Raw genomic sequence first — 18843 nt, 5'->3', positions numbered from 1 at the left:
ATATAAGGTTATAATAGGCTGAGTCAACTTCCATGGCACTCGTACGCCAATCATTCCCCTTGTATCATGCAAATATGCAATGCACTCACTGGCCACTGCCACATCACTTTTGAGGGGCCCACAAACAGAATCTAACTACCTTTTCAACTGCAAAATGCACACTACACTTGCAGCCAAAAACTTCTCTTCCATGAATGAATTTTCTTCCGCAGGAAACAAAAAAGAGAGTCTCTAGCTTCAGTTCATATACTCCATGTGTAGAATCGCAACAGAGTAATAGAACTACCAGAAGGGGTAAATGATAGCTAGATCAAAAAACCAAATCTTTTCGCGGAAACAAAAGATTACCTTCACAAAAGCATTACCGAAGCCTCCGGTCGCACTACGAATGTACCACCGGTCAGACCGCTCGCATAACATCGGTCAGACCGACGTTGAGTGGCTGGTCAGACCGCCAGCCTACCTGCGGTTAGACCGTCAGGATCCTAGAAAAACACCGATCGACAAAGTTTCAAGATGTAGATTGAATCTCTCGACTTTTATTAATCAACCAATGTTTACAAAGTGCATAGAAAGCACTCATAATCAAAGCTTTCGATCTAAAATCAAAATAGAGTCAAAACCCTAACTTTTTCTCTCAAACGGCATAAAAAGCTCTCCGAGGGCATACCCCTCGTACCTATTTATAACCTCGACGTGGTTATGCAAGGCCCACGTATCTAGCATGAATTAGGACTCCCAATGTCGTGGGAAACTAATCCTTATCCGTAACTAACCATATCTCTATATCTAATACAACAAATCTTCTCAAATCCGGACTATATCCGAACTCAACTTCCATATCCCATACGCACACAATATCTCCATCGTATGCCATATGGAATCTTCACCACCACGTGCATTGAACTCTAGCCTAAGTATCCCGCATGATATCTCGACCGCCGGACGTCAACTTATCTCCAAGTTGACTCTCGATCCGTCACCGGCAATACTCTTCCGAGGCATCAAGTCACCTACACATGAATCAAACAAAGAAACCATATTTCGAGACCAAGCTATCTCCAACTTGACTCATGATTAGCAAAACAACAGTACCTATATGTATAGAAACCAACTAGAAGTCAAATTCACGAAGTACAAATCCGAAACTGAAAAGAAAACCAAAAGCTGAAACTTTCAGGGCTGATCTGCCGGTCTGACCGCAGTTATCTGAATGGTCTGACCGCCCATATACCTGCGGGCTGACCGCCCGATCAAATATTACAAAAACATTTATCTCGCAAACCACCAATTTATTTATCACAAAAACATGTAGATCACTCCTTGATCTTACACAGCATGCATGCTGTCACTCACTCTCAGCAAAACAAAAGGCAGAATAAAAAGATAGGGATAAAGAGGAAAAACAAACAAACAAATAAAGAAAGGAAGAAAAAATAATAAAAACAACTAAAAAAGGTGTCCATGGATGCAAAGAGGAAGGAACATTTCAAAGCTGAATGCCCTAAATCACTAGTATGCATATATAAATATTTGCATCCATGTATACATAAATACATATATATGTTTATATTGGTCCATCCACTGAGAGCATCAGATTCTGCTTGAACAGCAAGCAGTATATGTGAATGGTACGTGACAGACACAAACCCAAAAGCTACTGATCGAACTCTACTATATATATATATATACCCCGCGTAGTGCAAGAGCGAACAATCTTTGCAACTTGCCTCTTTATGATCGATGATTCTATCTATCTATCTTTCTAACTATATACTCCCTAGCTAATTATATCATAATTAACACTAATATTATTTGCCTAATTAATTAATGGGAGCTCGCTAGCTCATCATGAACAATTAATGTCGATTGATGCGTGCATGCGCTCTAGAGCTTGGGGTCCTTGTAGTTGGCGGTGCGGCCGGCCTCGGCGAGCATCTGGACGACGTCGCCCATGGTGGGGCGGAGGGCGGGGATGCTGCAGGTGCAGCGGACGGCCACGCGGACCGCCTGCACCATCTCCTCCTTGAAGGGGCTCCACTCCAGGCGCTTGTCCAGGGCGTCGGCCTCGGCTCCGGCGCCCACCTTGCCGGACACCCACTGCACGATGTCCCTCGTCTCGCCGAACTCCGGCTCGATCGGCTTCTTCCCCGTGGCGAGCTCCATCAGCACCACCCCGAAGCTGTACACGTCGCACTTGGTCGTCGCCTTGGACGAGTAGGCGTACTCTGCAATGCATCAATGGAGTTGAGTTGACCAGTTAGTTAGTTTGACTCGGCAGCATCATATCCAAGGATGGAATCCATGGTTGGTACGTTGGGTTCTTACCTGGGGCGAGGTAGCCGTAGGTGCCGGCGATGGTGGTGGTGGAGGCGTCGCGGTCGCCGCGGGCCTGGAGGACCTTGGCGATGCCGAAGTCGGCGACCTTGGGCTCGAAGTCGGCGTCGAGGAGGATGTTGGAGGACTTGATGTCGCGGTGGACGATGGGGAAGAGGAGGTCGTGGTGGAGGTAGGCGAGGCCCTGGGCGACGCCGAGGGCCACGCGGTGGCGCGTCGGCCAGTCGAGGAAGCCGAAGCCCCACCCGCCGCCGTGGAGCGCGTCCCACAGGTTGCCGTTGGGCATGTACTCGTACACCAGCAGGTTGCTGTCGGCGCCGGAGTAGCAGCAGTAGAGCTTCACGATGTTCTTGTGCCGGATGCTGCCCAGCGTCTCCACCTCGGTGCGCAGCTCGCGGTCGAGGCACCCGCCGCCGCCGCCATTGTGCTGCTCCTGCTTCGACCGCCGCGACACCCACAGCTTCTTCACGGCCACCAGCTCGCCGTTGCTCAGCTCGATCTTGTACACCGTCCCGGACCCGCCGTGGCCCACGATGTTCTTGTCGATCAGCGCCTCCACGATCTCGTGCTGCTCGAAGCTCAGCTTGTGGAAGCTCGTCACGTCGTAGGACGAGCTCGACGCCGGCGACGTCGGGACCCCGTCGTGCTCCGCGTCCTGCCGCGCCCGCAGCACCCACCGCCTCGCCAGCACCAGCGTCGCCACCACGCACACCAGCGCGCACACCGCCACGACCCACGCGCTCCCGGCCAGCCCGCGCATCCGCAGCCGCCCCGGCTTCGGGCACAGCGGCAGCGCCGGGTCGGTCAGGTTCAGCCGGAACGCCACGCACAGCCCCGGGTTGCCGGCGACGCTCTCCAGCAGCCCCTCCCTGATCAGCTGCAGCGGCACGGCTCCCGACAGGTTGTTGTTGGAGAAGTCGAGCGAGTTGGGCAGCAGCGTGCACAGCGACTCCGGGATCTCGCCGGCGAGCGCGTTGTTCGACAGGTTCAGCACGTTCAGGCTGCGCAGGTCGGCGAGCGTTGCTGGGATGGAGCCGTTCAGCCGGTTGCCCTGCAGCGACAGCTGGTTCAGCCGGCTCAGCCGCCCCACCGCCTCCGGGATCGGCCCGCCGATCTGGTTGTTGCTCAGGTCAATCTTGACGAGGGTCGTCGCGCCGGCGATCTCCGGCGGCAGCACGCCGGACATCCGGTTGTTCGACGCGAACAGCGACGTCAGGTTGGTGGCGCCGGCCACCGTGGCCGGAACCGGCCCGGTGAGGTGGTTGTAGGACAGGTCAATGATGGACGCGTGCGGCAGCGCGAAGATGCCCGCCGGGACGTCGCCCTCGAGGTGGTTGTTGCTGACGCGGAACCGGAGCAGCGGCCGGCACGCGGCGTACGACTCCGGGATGGCGCCGGTGAAGAGGTTGCTGAGCACGAGGATGTACTGCAGCTGGCCGTTGGAGCAGGCGTACGGCGGCAGCGAGCCGGTCAGCTGGTTCTCCGACACCTCCAGCACGTTGAAGCCGGAGTACCGGCCGAGGTCGCCGGGGAGCTCGCCGGTCAGCTGGTTGCGGTACACCGAAAGGATGCGGAGCTGCGTCGAGTTGCCGAGCACGGCCGGGATGACGCCGGTAAGCTTGTTCGTGTACATCTGGAGAACGCGGAGGCGCGGCAGCCTGCAGAGCGACTCCGGGATGCCGCCGGTGAGCTGGTTCTCGGAGAGGTCGATGTCGGTGAGCTGCGTCAGGTTGCCGAGCTCCGCGGGGACGACGCCCACCAGCTGGTTGTAGTAGAGCTCGAGCAGCTGCAGGTTGGGGAGGCGCGCCAGCGAGAGCGGGATGCGGCCGGTGAGGAAGTTGCCGCTGAGCTCGAGGTCGGTGAGCGACGTCATGTTGCCGAGCCACGCCGGGATGCCACCGCGCATGGACGACGTCGATAGGATGAGCACTCGGAGGCCCGTCAGCGCCGTCAAGGACTCCGGCGGCCGCCAGATGTCGAAGCCGGGATTCTCGTTGAAGTTGATCACCTCCAGCGTGGTGACGTTGGCGATCGACGTCGGGAAGGCGCCGGAGAAGTAGTTGTCCGACATGTCGAGCACCTTGAGCGCCCGCATCGGCGACAGGTCCGGCACGGCGCCCGACACGCCGGCGTAGCTGAGGTTGAGCACCTCCAGCGACGTGCAGTTGAGGAGGCCGGCGGGGAAGCCGCCGCGGATGTCGTTGTAGCCGAGCCGGACCTCCCGGAGCGCCGGGAGCGCCGCGCAGACGCCGGCGGGGAGCCTGCCGCTCAGCCTCCACGACGTGACGTCGATGGCCGTGACGTTGCCGGAGCCATCACAGCCAATACCTTGGAACCTGCAGTAGTCCACGGCCGGCGCCGAGAAGTCCCACCTCGCCATGGCCGGGCCGGCGAACTCCTGCTTCATCTGGGACAGATACGTCGCCTGAGCATCCAATGCCGCCTCCGCCACCGCGGCACCGCCATCGCCGGCCACGACAAGGAAGGCAACACACCATAGCAATAACAAGGTTGGAGGAGAAGAGAGGTTGATCACCATAACATGCAAACAAAGATGGTAGCTTTGCTCCTCCTCCTCCTCCTTTTGGCTTCTCTCTCTTTGTTTTGTTGTTCTTGAGGTAGAGAGAGAGAGATGCATATATGAGCAAGTGTTATGGTTTGTGATGAATATGAGTGTGTGATGTGGTAGTGAGAATAGAATAGAATGGTGGTGATGAGAAATGGAGGGAGTATATAAGTGGAGGGAGAATCTGTGGTGATGATATAAAGAGTGGGGGCCAACACCAACACCAGAGAAGAGAGATGCATGGCTTTGGCTTAAAGAGCCTTTCTTGTTCGGCTTTATTTTGGCTTGGGGGATATATGCCCAAACACTACACAGGGCTGTCTGATTGTCACTCACTCATGCAAATGCAATATGCTGTGACAAACCTTCTCCAGCCTCTTCTTGACCTGCACAAGTGCCAGTCAAACTAATTGTGACATCTTCTGGACTATTGTACTAGTACCACTCAAGCCCACTCTGTCCAGTGAATGGGCCTCGCCTCTTCTGGCCCAAACTACTCTTAGGCCCGGACCGAACCCGATCGCTTTTTGTTATGTTTTAGCCAAGTCAGAAAGCCATGCCACTTCATCATTCTGTCTTCAGACAAGCCATTTCTCAATGATAACCACACAGATAATGCAGCCAGCAAGCATTGCATTTTTCCTCCCTTTTTTTGCTGAGATGGAGGGCACTGTTACTGCTAAGATCTAGATTCTTCACTAACAATTATACAGGGGAGCTAAGATAGCACAAATCTGATTGATAGACAGGTGCCTGGAAACAGTTACTGTAGCAAATCCTGCAAACTCCATGGGGAACAAAAACTGCAAGTTGGTGTCTGTCCCAATCATTGCCAACACTTTAGGAGGAGATGGAGCAAGGAGGTGACAAAACTGAGGCCTTTTCTTCCTAAAAACAATTCAGTAGTGAAGTAACAGGCAGTGATCAGTGAGCACACACCTGCATCAGAAAGTAGTAGTAGCAACTAAGCAAGTGTGTGCTACTGCTACTGCATATCTGTGCTTACTACACTAGTGGCCTGAATGATGATGTGTAGCTCATTGACAATGTCCGCATACGCCAATCGGCATCTTTTTCCTGCTCAGTGTGTACTTACTCATAAATTAATCATGGGTCTTCAATTTGTTTTATTATATTCACCAAAGTGAAGGAATAAAGCACGAAAGAATGCATATTTGAGAGAGATATATGTATGCAATCAGTTGAGTGGGAATTTTACTTCAGAGAGATCTGGCAATTGCCTTGAGAGTCACATAGTCAACATTCTTCTTTGCAACATGGAATGTGTAAAAATTGTAAAATAAGTAATTTGATTTAGCCACTCTTACGTTAGTGCTAGCTAGATCATTTCTAGATGTTTGGCGCATATTCTGCATAGTTATTAAAATCTCACTAGAACAACACAAACATATGAAGGCACACGGGTGCTCCACTCTGTCTTTTATCTTCCATCTTCCCTTGGTAGGAATATGGGTGTTTGGATAGCACCGAATAAGATGACACCTCCCATTATATTGACGTGTGTAACATTTGAATGAATTTCACATATGTTTAGAAAATTCAAAATGAGTTTCTCCACTTTAGCGAAAATGAACAAGAACAAACCTTTTTATATGGCAGTGGAGCCATTTGGAGGAATCCATCCATGGTGGATAAGCAGGTGTGCTATGTGCCTATGTGTGCCATGGAGTCATGGTAAGGTGGTGAGTACACATAGATGCTCACTCAAAAGGAAGCACTTCTGACTAGATTTAAAAAAAACTCACCATGGTGGGGAGGTGGAAAAGAGGATTTTGACATGCCAAAAAAAAAATCCCCAATTTAGCACATACACACTCATGTGTTTCTTGCTGCAATCGATTGATAATAGCATTATGGCATTAGTTAGTTAGGTCCAGAGGCACATCAGGCCACTAATTCGCTCTTAAACATAGATAAGCAACACGATTCGCCACAGATGGAAAAAAAGTTGGCTAGTTTGTTAAGCTTGATGATGACTGACTGACCTCTAAACAAGATTATTACTATATATTAATAGAGGAGCTAATTGCATGCCCAAATGCAGTGTTTTGCTGGATGGTGATAAGGTTTGCTATACAAGTGAGTGTGAGTTTGGAACCCCACACTCAGTTTGACACCATTCGCATGCAGAAGGCTCATCACTTGGGGCAGAAGAATTGACTGACAAGAACAGTAATTTTCTTGATTTTAGGAACAGTAAATTTTCCATCCAAGCAAGCGTGAATCACAAGTTGTAATCTGAAGGAGTATGTGTTTGAAATTAGTTAAGAAAAATCAACAATATTCAATTTCACAATACATGGGACTCCTGAATTTGTATGCATCAAGTTTCAGATTTTTGGTGCTTGTTAAAGTTGTCAGCAATCCTGCAAGCTGACTAGATACTTATTGGTGTGTTGAGTGTGCTTATTGTGACATGAAAATTTACAGCACGCCTTGAAAATGGGAGAGTTAGGTATGGTAAATGGTAAATCCCTTCCTTTCTTTTTAACCGTGGAAATGTTCAGTAAAGATGGGGGATGAATGATGGTGGCCATTAGCAAGGCTAGGTGAAAACACCTCACATAGCATTACCTATTGTAGTGGATAGAGAATGAGAACTCCTTTTGAACGCTAGGCAAGCACAAAAGTTGCATCAATTCGATCATTCTAACTAGTCAATGTTGAAGTCTTGCAGAAATAACAAACAAACCTGAAGGCCGAAGGCTGAAGTTGATGTGTGGTTTAGTGCCTATATTCATCCCTCCTTTTTGCAACAGCTGGAGCATCTAATCCCTCCAAGCTAGCATACTTATGAGGCTAATTTGATCTACACATCACTCATCCACCAATTCATATTTCTTTCTCAAAAATAAAAAGATGGTTACTGCTTCAAGAATGGCTAGTACTACTACCTTAACAGCATCGCTCAACCCAGCTCAACTGTGCAGGTGCAGGAGCATTATGATGTTGATCGTTGACTACTGTAATCACAGGAACTTTTACTGTTTGGAGCGATTAGAAACACAAAAAGACCTCCAAATCTGCTTTATTTTTAAGTCAGTATTAGGAGTAAGGTAAAATTAGGAATAGATATTAGACACTCTTGAAGATTGACCTTTAGACGAATTTTAAAAATAAATAAGTTTTGGCGGCAGATATTGGGCATGGTTAGAGATGCTCTAACATAGCATGAACAGATGGTATATACACTAATTTATTGTAATCAATTAAGCCAGATCAAGGTTACATGCGGCCCAACAAGATTTCGGCTTACGTGCGGCCCATAATAAAGTTGGGTCTATAATGGGATTTCGACCAACGTGTGGCCCATATTATGGTTGGGCCTAAACGGGATTTTTTACTACATGCGGCCCATTTATGTTTGTCAAACTCTCCACAATCAAGAAGACCTGTTCATCGCATTTTTAGCATGCGTCCAATTATTTAATTGAAATTAGCATTGGGCTCCAAAATGTATGAATATCAGCTTTTCTCTTCAATATTTTGATTGTAAGCCTTCGCCCAAATTAAGATGCATATCTTTTAGAGTTTGGCTCCTAAAATCTTGATGAATACTAAAATTTGGATTAAAAATGTGTGAATGCCTTTGGTCCAACCTTTATTAGGTGCTAATAACCTTTGTCCCAAAAATGGATGCATGATAGAATTTGCCCCAAAATTTCATGATTATTTTTTACTGAGTTCATCAAGACATGAATGTTAGCATGCTGCCCAAAATTCTGCGATTATAAGCCTTGGGGCAAAAAATGTATCACTTTACACATGAATATTATTATATTTTTGCTAAAAACCAAGTGAATATTGGCATTGGGCCCAAAACTTCACGAGTATTAACCTTAGGCATAGAAAAGTTTGAATATTAGCCTTCTGTCTAAATTTTCTTTATTAAAAAACTTAGGCCTAAAAAATTATGAACTTTAGACTTCAGCCTAAAACTCATGAGCACATTACTATTTGGTCCAAATTTTATGAGTACTAGTCTTATTTGGCCTATAATTTTAATAACCTTATGGCCTAAAAAGCCTGAACATGGGCCTTTTCCCCAAATTTTTGTGATTATACCTTGGGCCCATAGATGCTTGATTTGTACTAGCTGTCAGCCCAAAATTTTATGAACATTAAACCTGGGCTCAGGAAGGAATCAATATTAGACTTCTACCCATGTGGCCATGTCTCCTCATTATTATCCTTGGGACTAAAATTTCATTAGTAGCCTAGCTTAAGCAAACAAAAAGAGCGCGAATGCAAGCCTCTTCTCCTAATAGTGCCCAATAATGCATGAATTTTGGACTACAGTCCAAAAACACGAGAGTATTAGCATGAGGCCCAAAATTTTGTGAGAATTAACTTTGGGCCCAATTTCGTGATTATAAACTATTTTGGGCCCAATTTGAATTTTAGCCTTTGGCCCAATTTTTTTTTTATCATTAACGTTGGGTCCAAAAATCAATGAATGTTAGCTTTTGGCCCAAAATTTCAGAAATAATAATTTGGGGTTCAAAAACACATGAACCTTAGCTTTGCACATAAAATTTTGTGAGTAATCTTGGGCTAAAAGGCATGAATATTTCCTTCTGTCCAGAATTTCATGATCAACCTTGGACCAAAAATGCATGAATTATATTGTGCCTATTTTGTGGTGGAAGTTTGAAGCTGGAAGTGTGCTGCCTTTCTTGTTCTGCATTAGTGTTAAACAATTTTACTTTCAAATGTATTTTCAAGCTATGTGGGAAAGGATGTGATTACGTATGATTAGTCACATCTGTGGCTGTTTCATAATGTAAGTACTATAGCACTTTATATCTTTTACAGGATTACTATGTTTCATTTAGTTGTTTTTTTTCGAAAACTTGTAACATGTCCGTACGTTTGCTTTATATGGTCTATCTGATTAGAGGTGTGGATCAAGCGAAGAACACTAAATACAAATACAATTAGTTAACTAACCACTTGGTTTCTAGTTTTCTCTTCTTTTTGCGAAGACGGAATGAGGAGGATGAGTCTGTTTTTTCAAGTACCTCGTGAAAAAAAAGTGTGATGAATGAATGAAGGAATACTAACTTTCAGAGGTAGATCAGGTATTTTCCAGACGTTACACAAATTTGATACATGTTCATCAGGCGATGCATGCTCCTATCTGTTCTACGGAACTTCAGAATCTGGCCTCATCATGATCATCAATTCGTCTTCCAAACATATCTTTAACAAATACGGAGTATGATCAATGGCCTCCTACCGATTAAACAAAAAAAGCATGACTCTGTTCCACATGACGCTAACATATGGATTTGCTTGGAAAAATTAAGTGAATCAATTAACAGTACACATTACGCTGACGTTCCGGATTGGGCAAGAAGACTTTCGCAGTTAGGCTAGGCACAGCAACTTGACGTGTAAGCATGAATTAGGGCCTGGAAACAGCAAAAAATATGAGCCTTTCAGTGCACTGTTGCAGAGCAACTTGAGTAGTAAAATACCTGCAGATGCATACTACTGTCATCTCATCTTATCTCAACTTCTCAACACCCGGACAAGAAATTCAGCATGTACAAGACAACTTCCAGGTCTTCAGGTAGACTATCTGTATGCTATACATACATGCATGCACTGTTACAGTTCCTCTGTTCTCTAGCTTAATCATGCTCAAGAAGAGAGTCTCTGGCTTGTATTAAAACGTGGACTAATCTCTGCAATGATTCCCGGACAGCCTTGATGTCGATGGCGATGCCAAACCTTGTTCTTGCTCTGCACAATTCCAAGCTGAATTGAATTGTTCAACCATCTAGAACACGTGCAGGTGAGGTGGCTTGTCTCATCTGAAGATTAATTAATAATAATCCAGCATCCAGTAGGAGTTCTTTATTTTTTCTTTTCTTTGTGCAGTAGCTGAGTGAGTCCAACTGTCCAAGAGAATGTTTGGCAGAGGAGATAGGATGAAAATTTAATTTACTGCTTTGACCTGAAATTGATTAGCAAAATTGCCTCTCTTTCCTTACTGTTTTACAGTTACTCACATAGTAGTAGTACTACCAACTAACTAGAGATTCTTGGCTCAGATTGGCAATCTCACTTCTCCACACATACACTACAGTATGCTATTGCTCCAATGATCTATATCTACATAAACTTTGCTAAATTTCATCTTTTCTGGAGCTGATCTTGCTAATGTAACAGCTACAAGCTTCAACAGCCGTCCGATCGATGAGCGACGGCTGAGATCGAGCCACGAGGATGAATTCTCCGTGTGTTTGATCATGCTTGATCTGAGCCGTCGATTCATCGATCGAACGGCCGACAAGTACCCACGCGCATTCACTCCCCTTGTGCTGCTGGCCCTCGTTCTACTGGATCATCTTCACCTTCACCGAAGTGAGCGTGGTGAATTCCCGGCCGATCGCCGCCGCCTCGAGCATCTGCACGACGGAGCGCATCGACGGCCTCATCGACGGCGTCCTGCTGGTGCACAGCACGGCCACGCGTAGCACCCTGACGGCCTCCTCTCTCGCCCATTCCTCGCCGATGCCGGCGTCGAGGAGGGACACCACCTTGTCACGGCTGTCCAGCCGGCGAGCCACCCAGTCCACGATGTCTATGCTCTCGCCGCCGCGCTCCGCCATGATCGGCGTCCGCCCCGTCACCAGCTCCAGCAGCACCACGCCGAAGCTGTACACGTCGCTCTTCTCCGTCACCTTCCATGTGTAGGCGTACTCGGGGGCCATGTACCCGAGCGTGCCGGCGACGACGCCCGGGGTGGTGTCCGCCGTGGCGGCACCGTCGAGGATCTTGGCGAGGCCGAAGTCGGCGATGCGGGGCTTGAACGACTCGTCGAGGAGGATGTTGCTGGACTTGACGTCGCGGTGGAGGATGGGGCGGTCGCAGCCGTGGTGGAGGTACTCCAGCCCACGGGCGGCGCCGACGGCAATGTCGTAGCGCTCCGGCCACCCGAGGCCGCCGAGCTTGCGTCCCTCCGGCCCGTGCAGCCGCTCGTAGAGGCTGCCGTTGGGGAGGTGCTCGTACACCAGCAGGCTCGCCGCGCCGTCCTCGCTGGTGATGCTGCACAGGAGCTTCACCACGTTCACGTGCCGGATCGAGCTCAGCGTCCCCACCTCCGAGTCGAACTCTCGGCACCGCACCGACGCCGTGCGCCGCGCCGCCGACGGCAAACGCAGCATGGCGGCCGAGGGCGCCGTGCTCGCCGCCCCGGCGGCGCGCGCGCGGGTGATGTGCTTCACCGCGACGACGCCGCCGCTCCCGAGCTTGACGCGGTACACGTTCCCGGACCCGCCACTGCCGATGAGGTTCTCGTCCCGGACGCCGTCGATCACCTCGTGCTCGTCGAACGCCAGGACCCGGAACGACTTGAGGTCCCACGACCCCTTCTTGCCGAATACCTTCCCACCGGAGCCTCTCGCCATGGCCGCCTCCGCCTCCGCGCGGCGGCGCTTCGTGATGTACATCACCGCGCCTAGCGCGGCAAGCACGACGGCGAGGCCAGCGAGAAGACAGGTGACGACGGTGCGCGCGGTGCCCGCCGAGCGGCCTCCCGCTCCTGGCGAACAGCGGCGGAGGAAGTCCACTCTGTTGGTGGCGCACAGCCCGGGGTTCCCTCTGAAGCTCTCGCTGTAGGCTGGGATGGCGAGCGGCTCCGGCAAGGGCCCGACGAGCTGGTTGTCGGACAGGTTCAGGTTGCTCAGCTTCAGCGCCGCGAGGCTCGCCGGCACAGCACCGGAGAGGTCATTCCCGGACACGTCCAAAGAATTCAGCCGCGGCAGGCTGCCCAGCTCCGACGGGATGGCGCCGGCGAGCTTGTTCCCAGTGAAATTGACCGTATTGAGCGACAAGCACGTGCCGAGGCTCGCCGGAATTGGCCCGCTGATTGCATTCCTAGCAATGCTCAAGCTGCCGAGACGTGCCAGCCTCCCGATGCTCGCCGGGATCTCGCCAGAGAACCCGTTCGACGAAATGTCAATTATCTCGAGGTTGCTGGCGTCGCCTATCGACGGCGGTATCGCGCCGGAGAACCTATTCCCGGCCAGGTTGAGGCTGCCCAGCGATGCGGCCTTCCCGATGCCGTCGCTGATTCCGCCGGTGAACTGGTTCTCGGCGAGGTCCATGATGTCGACGTTGGGGAGCGCCCACAACCCGTCGGGCACGTCGCCGGACATGGAATTCTTGTTCACCCTAAACCTCCTGAGCGTCGTGCAGTTGGCGTAGGTGGCCGGAATTTCGCCGGAGAATTTGTTCTCCAGCATGAGCAGCATGCTCATCGTGCCGCGCTTGCACATGTACGGCGGGATCGGGCCGGACAGCGCGTTGGTCGACACGTCGATGAAGTTGAACTCCGCCCAGCTACCGAGATTCTGCGGCAGCTCGCCGGTGAGGTTGTTGTTGTACAGGGACAGGTTCACGAGCTCCTTGAAGTCGCCGAACTCCGGCGGCACGTTGCCGGTGAAGCCGTTGTAGAACAGCTGCAGCGACACGAGCTGCGTGAGCGATCGGAGCTCGGAGAGGTCACCGGTGAGCTGGTTCATGGACGCGTCGAAGAACTGGAGCTTAGACAGCTTCCCGAACCCCGGAGGGAGCTCGCCGTGGAGGGAGTTGTTGTACAGCTCGAGCTGCATGAGGTTGGTGAGCTTGGTGATCTCCGGCGGTATCTCGCCGGTGAGCATGTTGTCGGAGAGCTCAAGGTCGACGAGCTTGACGAGGCTGCCGATTTCAGGCGGGATGACGCCGCCGATGCTGGCCGCAGAGAGGTAGAGCACGGTGAGGTTGGTGAGCGCGGTGATCTGAGGCGGGAAAACCTCCGTGGGCTCGAAGAACCCATTGTCGCCGGCAGCGAGCACGACGAGGTCGGGCATGGAAGCCAGCGCGGCCCAGGGGAAGGCGCCGGTGAAGCTGTTCTGCGACACGTTGAGCCTCTGCAGCTTGGTGAGCGGCGAGAGGTCCGGCACGGGGCCGGAGAAGATGTTGAACGCGAGGTCGAGCACCTCGAGGCCGGTGCACCGCACCACGCCGTCGATCCCACCGGCGAACGCGTTCGACGCCAGGGAGAGCCTCACGAGCGAAGGCAGCGAGCCACATAGAACGTCGAACGGGACGGACGTAGCACCGACTCCCAGACCGTCTACGGCGACGGCAGTGACGGAGGAGCCGCCGGAATTGCCGCAGTCGACGCCGGTGAAGTTGCAGGGGGAGGCCGCGGCGGCGTCCCACCTGGAGAAGAAGTTGGCGGCGGTGGGAGGGATGGTGAGGGAGTTCTTGAAGGCCATGAGGGCGGACACCTCGGAGACAGCACCGGCGGCGGCCGTGCCATGGAGACCAACTAGGAGGAGGAGGAGAGGGAGAAGAGAGGGCGGCGGCATGGCGCTGCCGGAAGGAGGAAGAGAAGGAAAGATGCTTCCTTGATGTCAGTGTGAGAAGCTGACTGATTGCCTTTAAGGTAGTTCAGTGACACAGCTGCTGGCCTAATTAGCAGGCCCATCTTTTTTGCTTGTTGATTGAAAAAGTTATTTATGAAAAAAATAATTTCTAAGTGAAAATTTTATATATGAGTTGATATTGATTTAAAAGCAAAGACCCAAAAATAAACTAGGATACAAAAATTCTCAAAATCAACTCCTAGTTTAAATAAAAATAAAAATTTTGTTTTATAAATATAAGCACAAAAGCGAAAAAAGATAAACCCCTATCTTAGCTAGCCAGTTCTTGTCATGTTCCAAACGGAGTCATGATCAATGTTAGTTAATTTAATTTGTAAGTACTCCACAATTGCTATCTAGATTTGACCATTTATTTTTTTTATAAATATATAAAATTATACTTTAACGATAAATAAATTATAATAAATAATTAATAATTATGTAAAAAATTAGTAAGATAAATGATAAAGTCAATATCTTTAAATAAAAAACAAAGGTATTAGATTGTTTTATTTTGAGATAAAAATATGTTGTAGATTGTTATAGGAGTGTATTCGATATGTAGGAGTTGATCAGTATGGTCGAAGGGTTGTTTATTTGGGTTAAGCAGATATGTTGTTAGTTAGTCTCTACTGCTTATAGAACTTTTTATATATTTTATATTTTCCTAATATTATATGAATTATATCTATTCGTACTGTCACCTTAACTACTATTAATACATTAATTAGAATTAAGGGAGCAAAATTGTCCCAAGTACTGGTACTATCGTTTATAAATTAACAGCTCAAACTATTTATACTACCAATGATACTTAGTTAGCAGTAGAGTCCGTTGTAAAAAGTACTGTTCAGTACGCCTCAAAATAAGTAACTGCTTTTATTTATTTTAGATAAATTAGGTGGTGTTTGGTTCTTTAGTCTTAGGACTAAAAATTAGTTTCTGGACTAAAATCTTTAGTCCCTACTGTTTGGTTAGAGGGACTAAAAGAGACTAAAAATACAATATATATATAAATTTTTGTTAGGAGACATGTATAAAAGAAAGTTTTAGTTTCAATAAGTACCTATGGAAGGGACTAATAGACTAATATGATTTTAGTCCCTTTTAGTCCCTTCTGTTTGAGCTTTTAGGGACTAAAGGAGACTAAAATAGAGGGACTAATGGATTAGTCACCTAAACCAAACAAGTCCTTAGTACTAAGATAAAATAACCTTCAAACCCTTATTTATTTATTTATTTATTGGTGATCAAAACATGTGCTAACATTCCTCCCAACACTGCAATAATTGTGTGTCCCTATTTACTTTGCTTTCTTTCCTTCTATGTTCAAAAGTAATCACTTAATTTGAAAAAAAATATTTTTGACCAAAATAATTATTTATTTTGGGACAGACGAAGGAAGAACCTACGGAATAATTGATGTGTAAAGCGTGCTAATTAACCCCAGTAGTATATACTAAACAAGCAGATGATGATCTTACTGTGGTTTTGCTTTTGCTTCCATGCACTGCAACATTGGTTGACCAATCGGCAATGGGTTGAGTCCAGGTAGCTCTAGTTTGTGGAACACTGTTTCTTATCCAATGACTGTCAAGCAAATGCGGAAATGCTAGCTTAATAGCTTGGACTAATATGAACGTGTGTATAATTATATTCATTACAGTTAAGCTGTGTTTTTTTTTCCTGTTTGCAAATTCAGCATGGCACAGACATGCTGCAGATAGTATATTACTACTAGCATGAACGGTACAAATTGCAAAGACAGATATACTTAAGGCTGTAGGAGTGTGTCCTGGAGTAATTTAACTACTAGCTAGCTAGGTCAGGTGGATATGCAGAGAGGCAATAATATATGGTATACTCAATCAACAATCATGGATTGAGTCCTTCAATGCACACCAACATCGTCCAGGTATGATTAAGCGGCAAATATTAGGACTGTCTATATTGTCAGAAATTCAGGATATTTTTTTGAAAGAAAAATTCAGAATAAATGGAATGAACAGATTGTATGGTGAGGTATGATCATAGATGGATGGTCCCAGCCTGGATAGAAGATGATACCATGTAGTATCATGTACTATATTTTTCATCCAAGAATGAGAGAGTAAAGAGCACAATGATGCAGGCAGGGAGAGCACTATCTTCTGTAGCAGCAGGTCACCAAATTATAATGGATCTCTGAATTTGGAGGCTCAAAATTTTGGCAGTTTTTGAGAGAGGAACATGTAGCTATCTGACGTGGGAGAGAGATATCGATGGATCCATCGGTGGATGGATGGTTGGTTGCTGATGAATCGATCGTATCTTTGAACTGAACTGCAGCCGCCGCGTTTGACCTCGCACCAACGCTTTCCCACAGCGACAGCATACCTGCATCACTCACTTGCCCACAGACACACATACTTACCGGAGTGCATTAGTTGTTTAATTGCTTCTAGAATACATTTATACTGGCTTTTATTTCAGTGGAATTTGTGAGTGTGGACCTTTGTAGTTTTCTCTCTCTGAATGACACTCTCTCAACTCAACTGTTTGCAATTCAGAGAGCACTCAACTGTTGCAAATTCAGAGAACCTTCGAATTCAGCAGACTGATTGAGTTCAAATTAATTAAAACTAAGATTTTCTAGTAGCTTTCCGGGTAACCTCCTCTGCTAATAATACTGTCCTGAACCTTTTTTTTTTTTCAGTCCACTAGCCAGTGGACCTCAACGACTGAACCTGTGTTCCCAGATACCACACGTGCTCACTTCACATACATGGCCGGCTAGTAGTAGATTTCTTTCATTCTTGTAGAAGCATTTGCTGTTGATCCCAATCACTTTCTTTGCTGTCCCTTTGTGATTTGATGTGTTGATGGCTTCTTTTTGGCAGGCATGTTCACCGCCGATTCCCTTCCTACCTGCTTTCTTCCAAGCTTCCTAGATTGAGATAGAGATAGAGCTGAAACCAGTGCAGGGCACCTGTTTGCCTCTCTCTCTCTCTCTCTATATATATATATCTCATCAATATGCCGTCCAATTACACATGCAGAAAACGACCTCACCTTCTTCTAGATGCATGTAAGACAGCATCCAAGTATTACCACCACCATTAACGAATAAATTTACACTGTCTTTTGGTAACTTATACCTCGTCTTATGGCTGTAAAAGACCCCAAACTGCTGGTTTGTAGTGTGCCTTTTTTTTTTTCTGTTTGTAAAATATCATGGTGGGTAGATGTTACTGTCAATCTAGCCATCTGTGGGCATCACAATCAAATGGACGATATGCAATCTTTGTTTCATCTTGGTGCGTCCTACTTATACATGCATGCACCACTAAGTAATGGTCTTTTCTCTTTAGTTAATTTTCCAGGTATTACCCACCAGTAGCTTATCTTCCTCATCTGCCATATATTTATATTCAAGTCAAAAAGGAAACAGTCACAACATAAACTGATAAAAAATGTCATTATAGCTTTGTATACAGTTGAGCTATGTAAAATATCAGATTATATGCAGTTATACTAACAATACATATTCATGGACTTAATTAGCCTTGTGGTTGAGAAATCACTCACTTTGTTTTTTTTAAAAAAAGACTTATTTCTTTCTCTTGTCAAGGAGACTAATTTTTTTTGCTCCATTTATTCCTTCAGACGGGTGTGAAATTAAATTCAACATATATTGAATCAAATTATTACAAAAAATGTAATGGTTTCAACATGCTCACTCTGACCATAAGTATAAGACATGCAGGTCTTTCCATTTGTCCATAAATATAAGAGATTTTGGAGTAATAATTATCCTATCAAAATTATAAGAGATTTTGGAGTAATAATTATCCTATCAAAATTTTATCTTACAGTCAACCACACTCTATATATAGCCGCCCCCAAACAAACCTTAATTTATTTAATGATGGTCTTTTCTTCACATTTTTATTTTTTTTTCAAAAGAATCTAAAATCCCTTATATTTGTGGATAGAGGGAATATGTCTGTATTATATCTTGCCTAATTACTCAGGTAGCGAGCTAGTTTAGGATCAGAATATCAGATGAAAATTAAATTCACAGATTAGCAAGTGAATATTTATAGATGGTGCATGGTTCATCTTCCATGTAGACACTATAATTTATAGACATGCCCGTAGGGTGCTTAACAGATCATCGACAAACATAATGCAATTAATTACACAACATAATTAAAACAAGCGCAAGCTGATGAGCATGGCTTGACCAAACCACTAGCTTATCTCACATCTGCGTGCCCATAAATCTGAGTGACGACACAAGCTTCCAAATCAACACCGACTAGTGCACGCATGCAATTCATTATCTTAAAGAAAATGAAAAGAAAATGCACGCATGCAGTTTGCTATATATGTCGTCATGCCATGATCAACACATGCTACACAATTGCAAATTAAACTCTAGCTTGCATAGTTTTAATTACCTCAAATATCCTGATGATGATCAGCCAGATCTTGTCAATTTAATCTAGCTGAAGT

The 18843-nt window shown here is 47.0% G+C and overlaps 2 protein-coding genes across 2 annotated transcripts; both read right to left on the bottom strand.

Annotated features, from left to right (window-relative positions):
• Positions 1–1506: 1506 nt before the first annotated feature.
• On the bottom strand, positions 1507–5010 carry LOC102702809 (receptor protein-tyrosine kinase CEPR1). Its single transcript, XM_040529236.1, has 2 exons — positions 2329–5010; positions 1507–2228 (listed from the first exon to the last, which is right to left on the bottom strand). The coding sequence occupies exons 1-2, from the start codon at positions 4973–4975 to the stop codon at positions 1888–1890; spliced, it is 2988 nt and encodes a 995-aa protein (XP_040385170.1). The 5' UTR covers positions 4976–5010; the 3' UTR covers positions 1507–1887.
• A 6258-nt stretch (positions 5011–11268) lies between these two features.
• Positions 11269–14289, bottom strand: LOC102702523 (receptor-like protein kinase 7). Its single transcript, XM_040529893.1, has one exon. The coding sequence runs from the start codon at positions 14287–14289 to the stop codon at positions 11269–11271; it is 3021 nt and encodes a 1006-aa protein (XP_040385827.1).
• Between the last annotated feature and the right edge of the window lie 4554 nt (positions 14290–18843).

Source organism: Oryza brachyantha, chromosome 12 (genome assembly GCF_000231095.2).
Source record: "Oryza brachyantha chromosome 12, ObraRS2, whole genome shotgun sequence".
NCBI lineage: Eukaryota > Viridiplantae > Streptophyta > Magnoliopsida > Poales > Poaceae > Oryza > Oryza brachyantha.
The sequence above is the reverse complement of the archived record's forward strand: the minus strand, read 5'-3'. Positions and strand labels throughout refer to the sequence as shown.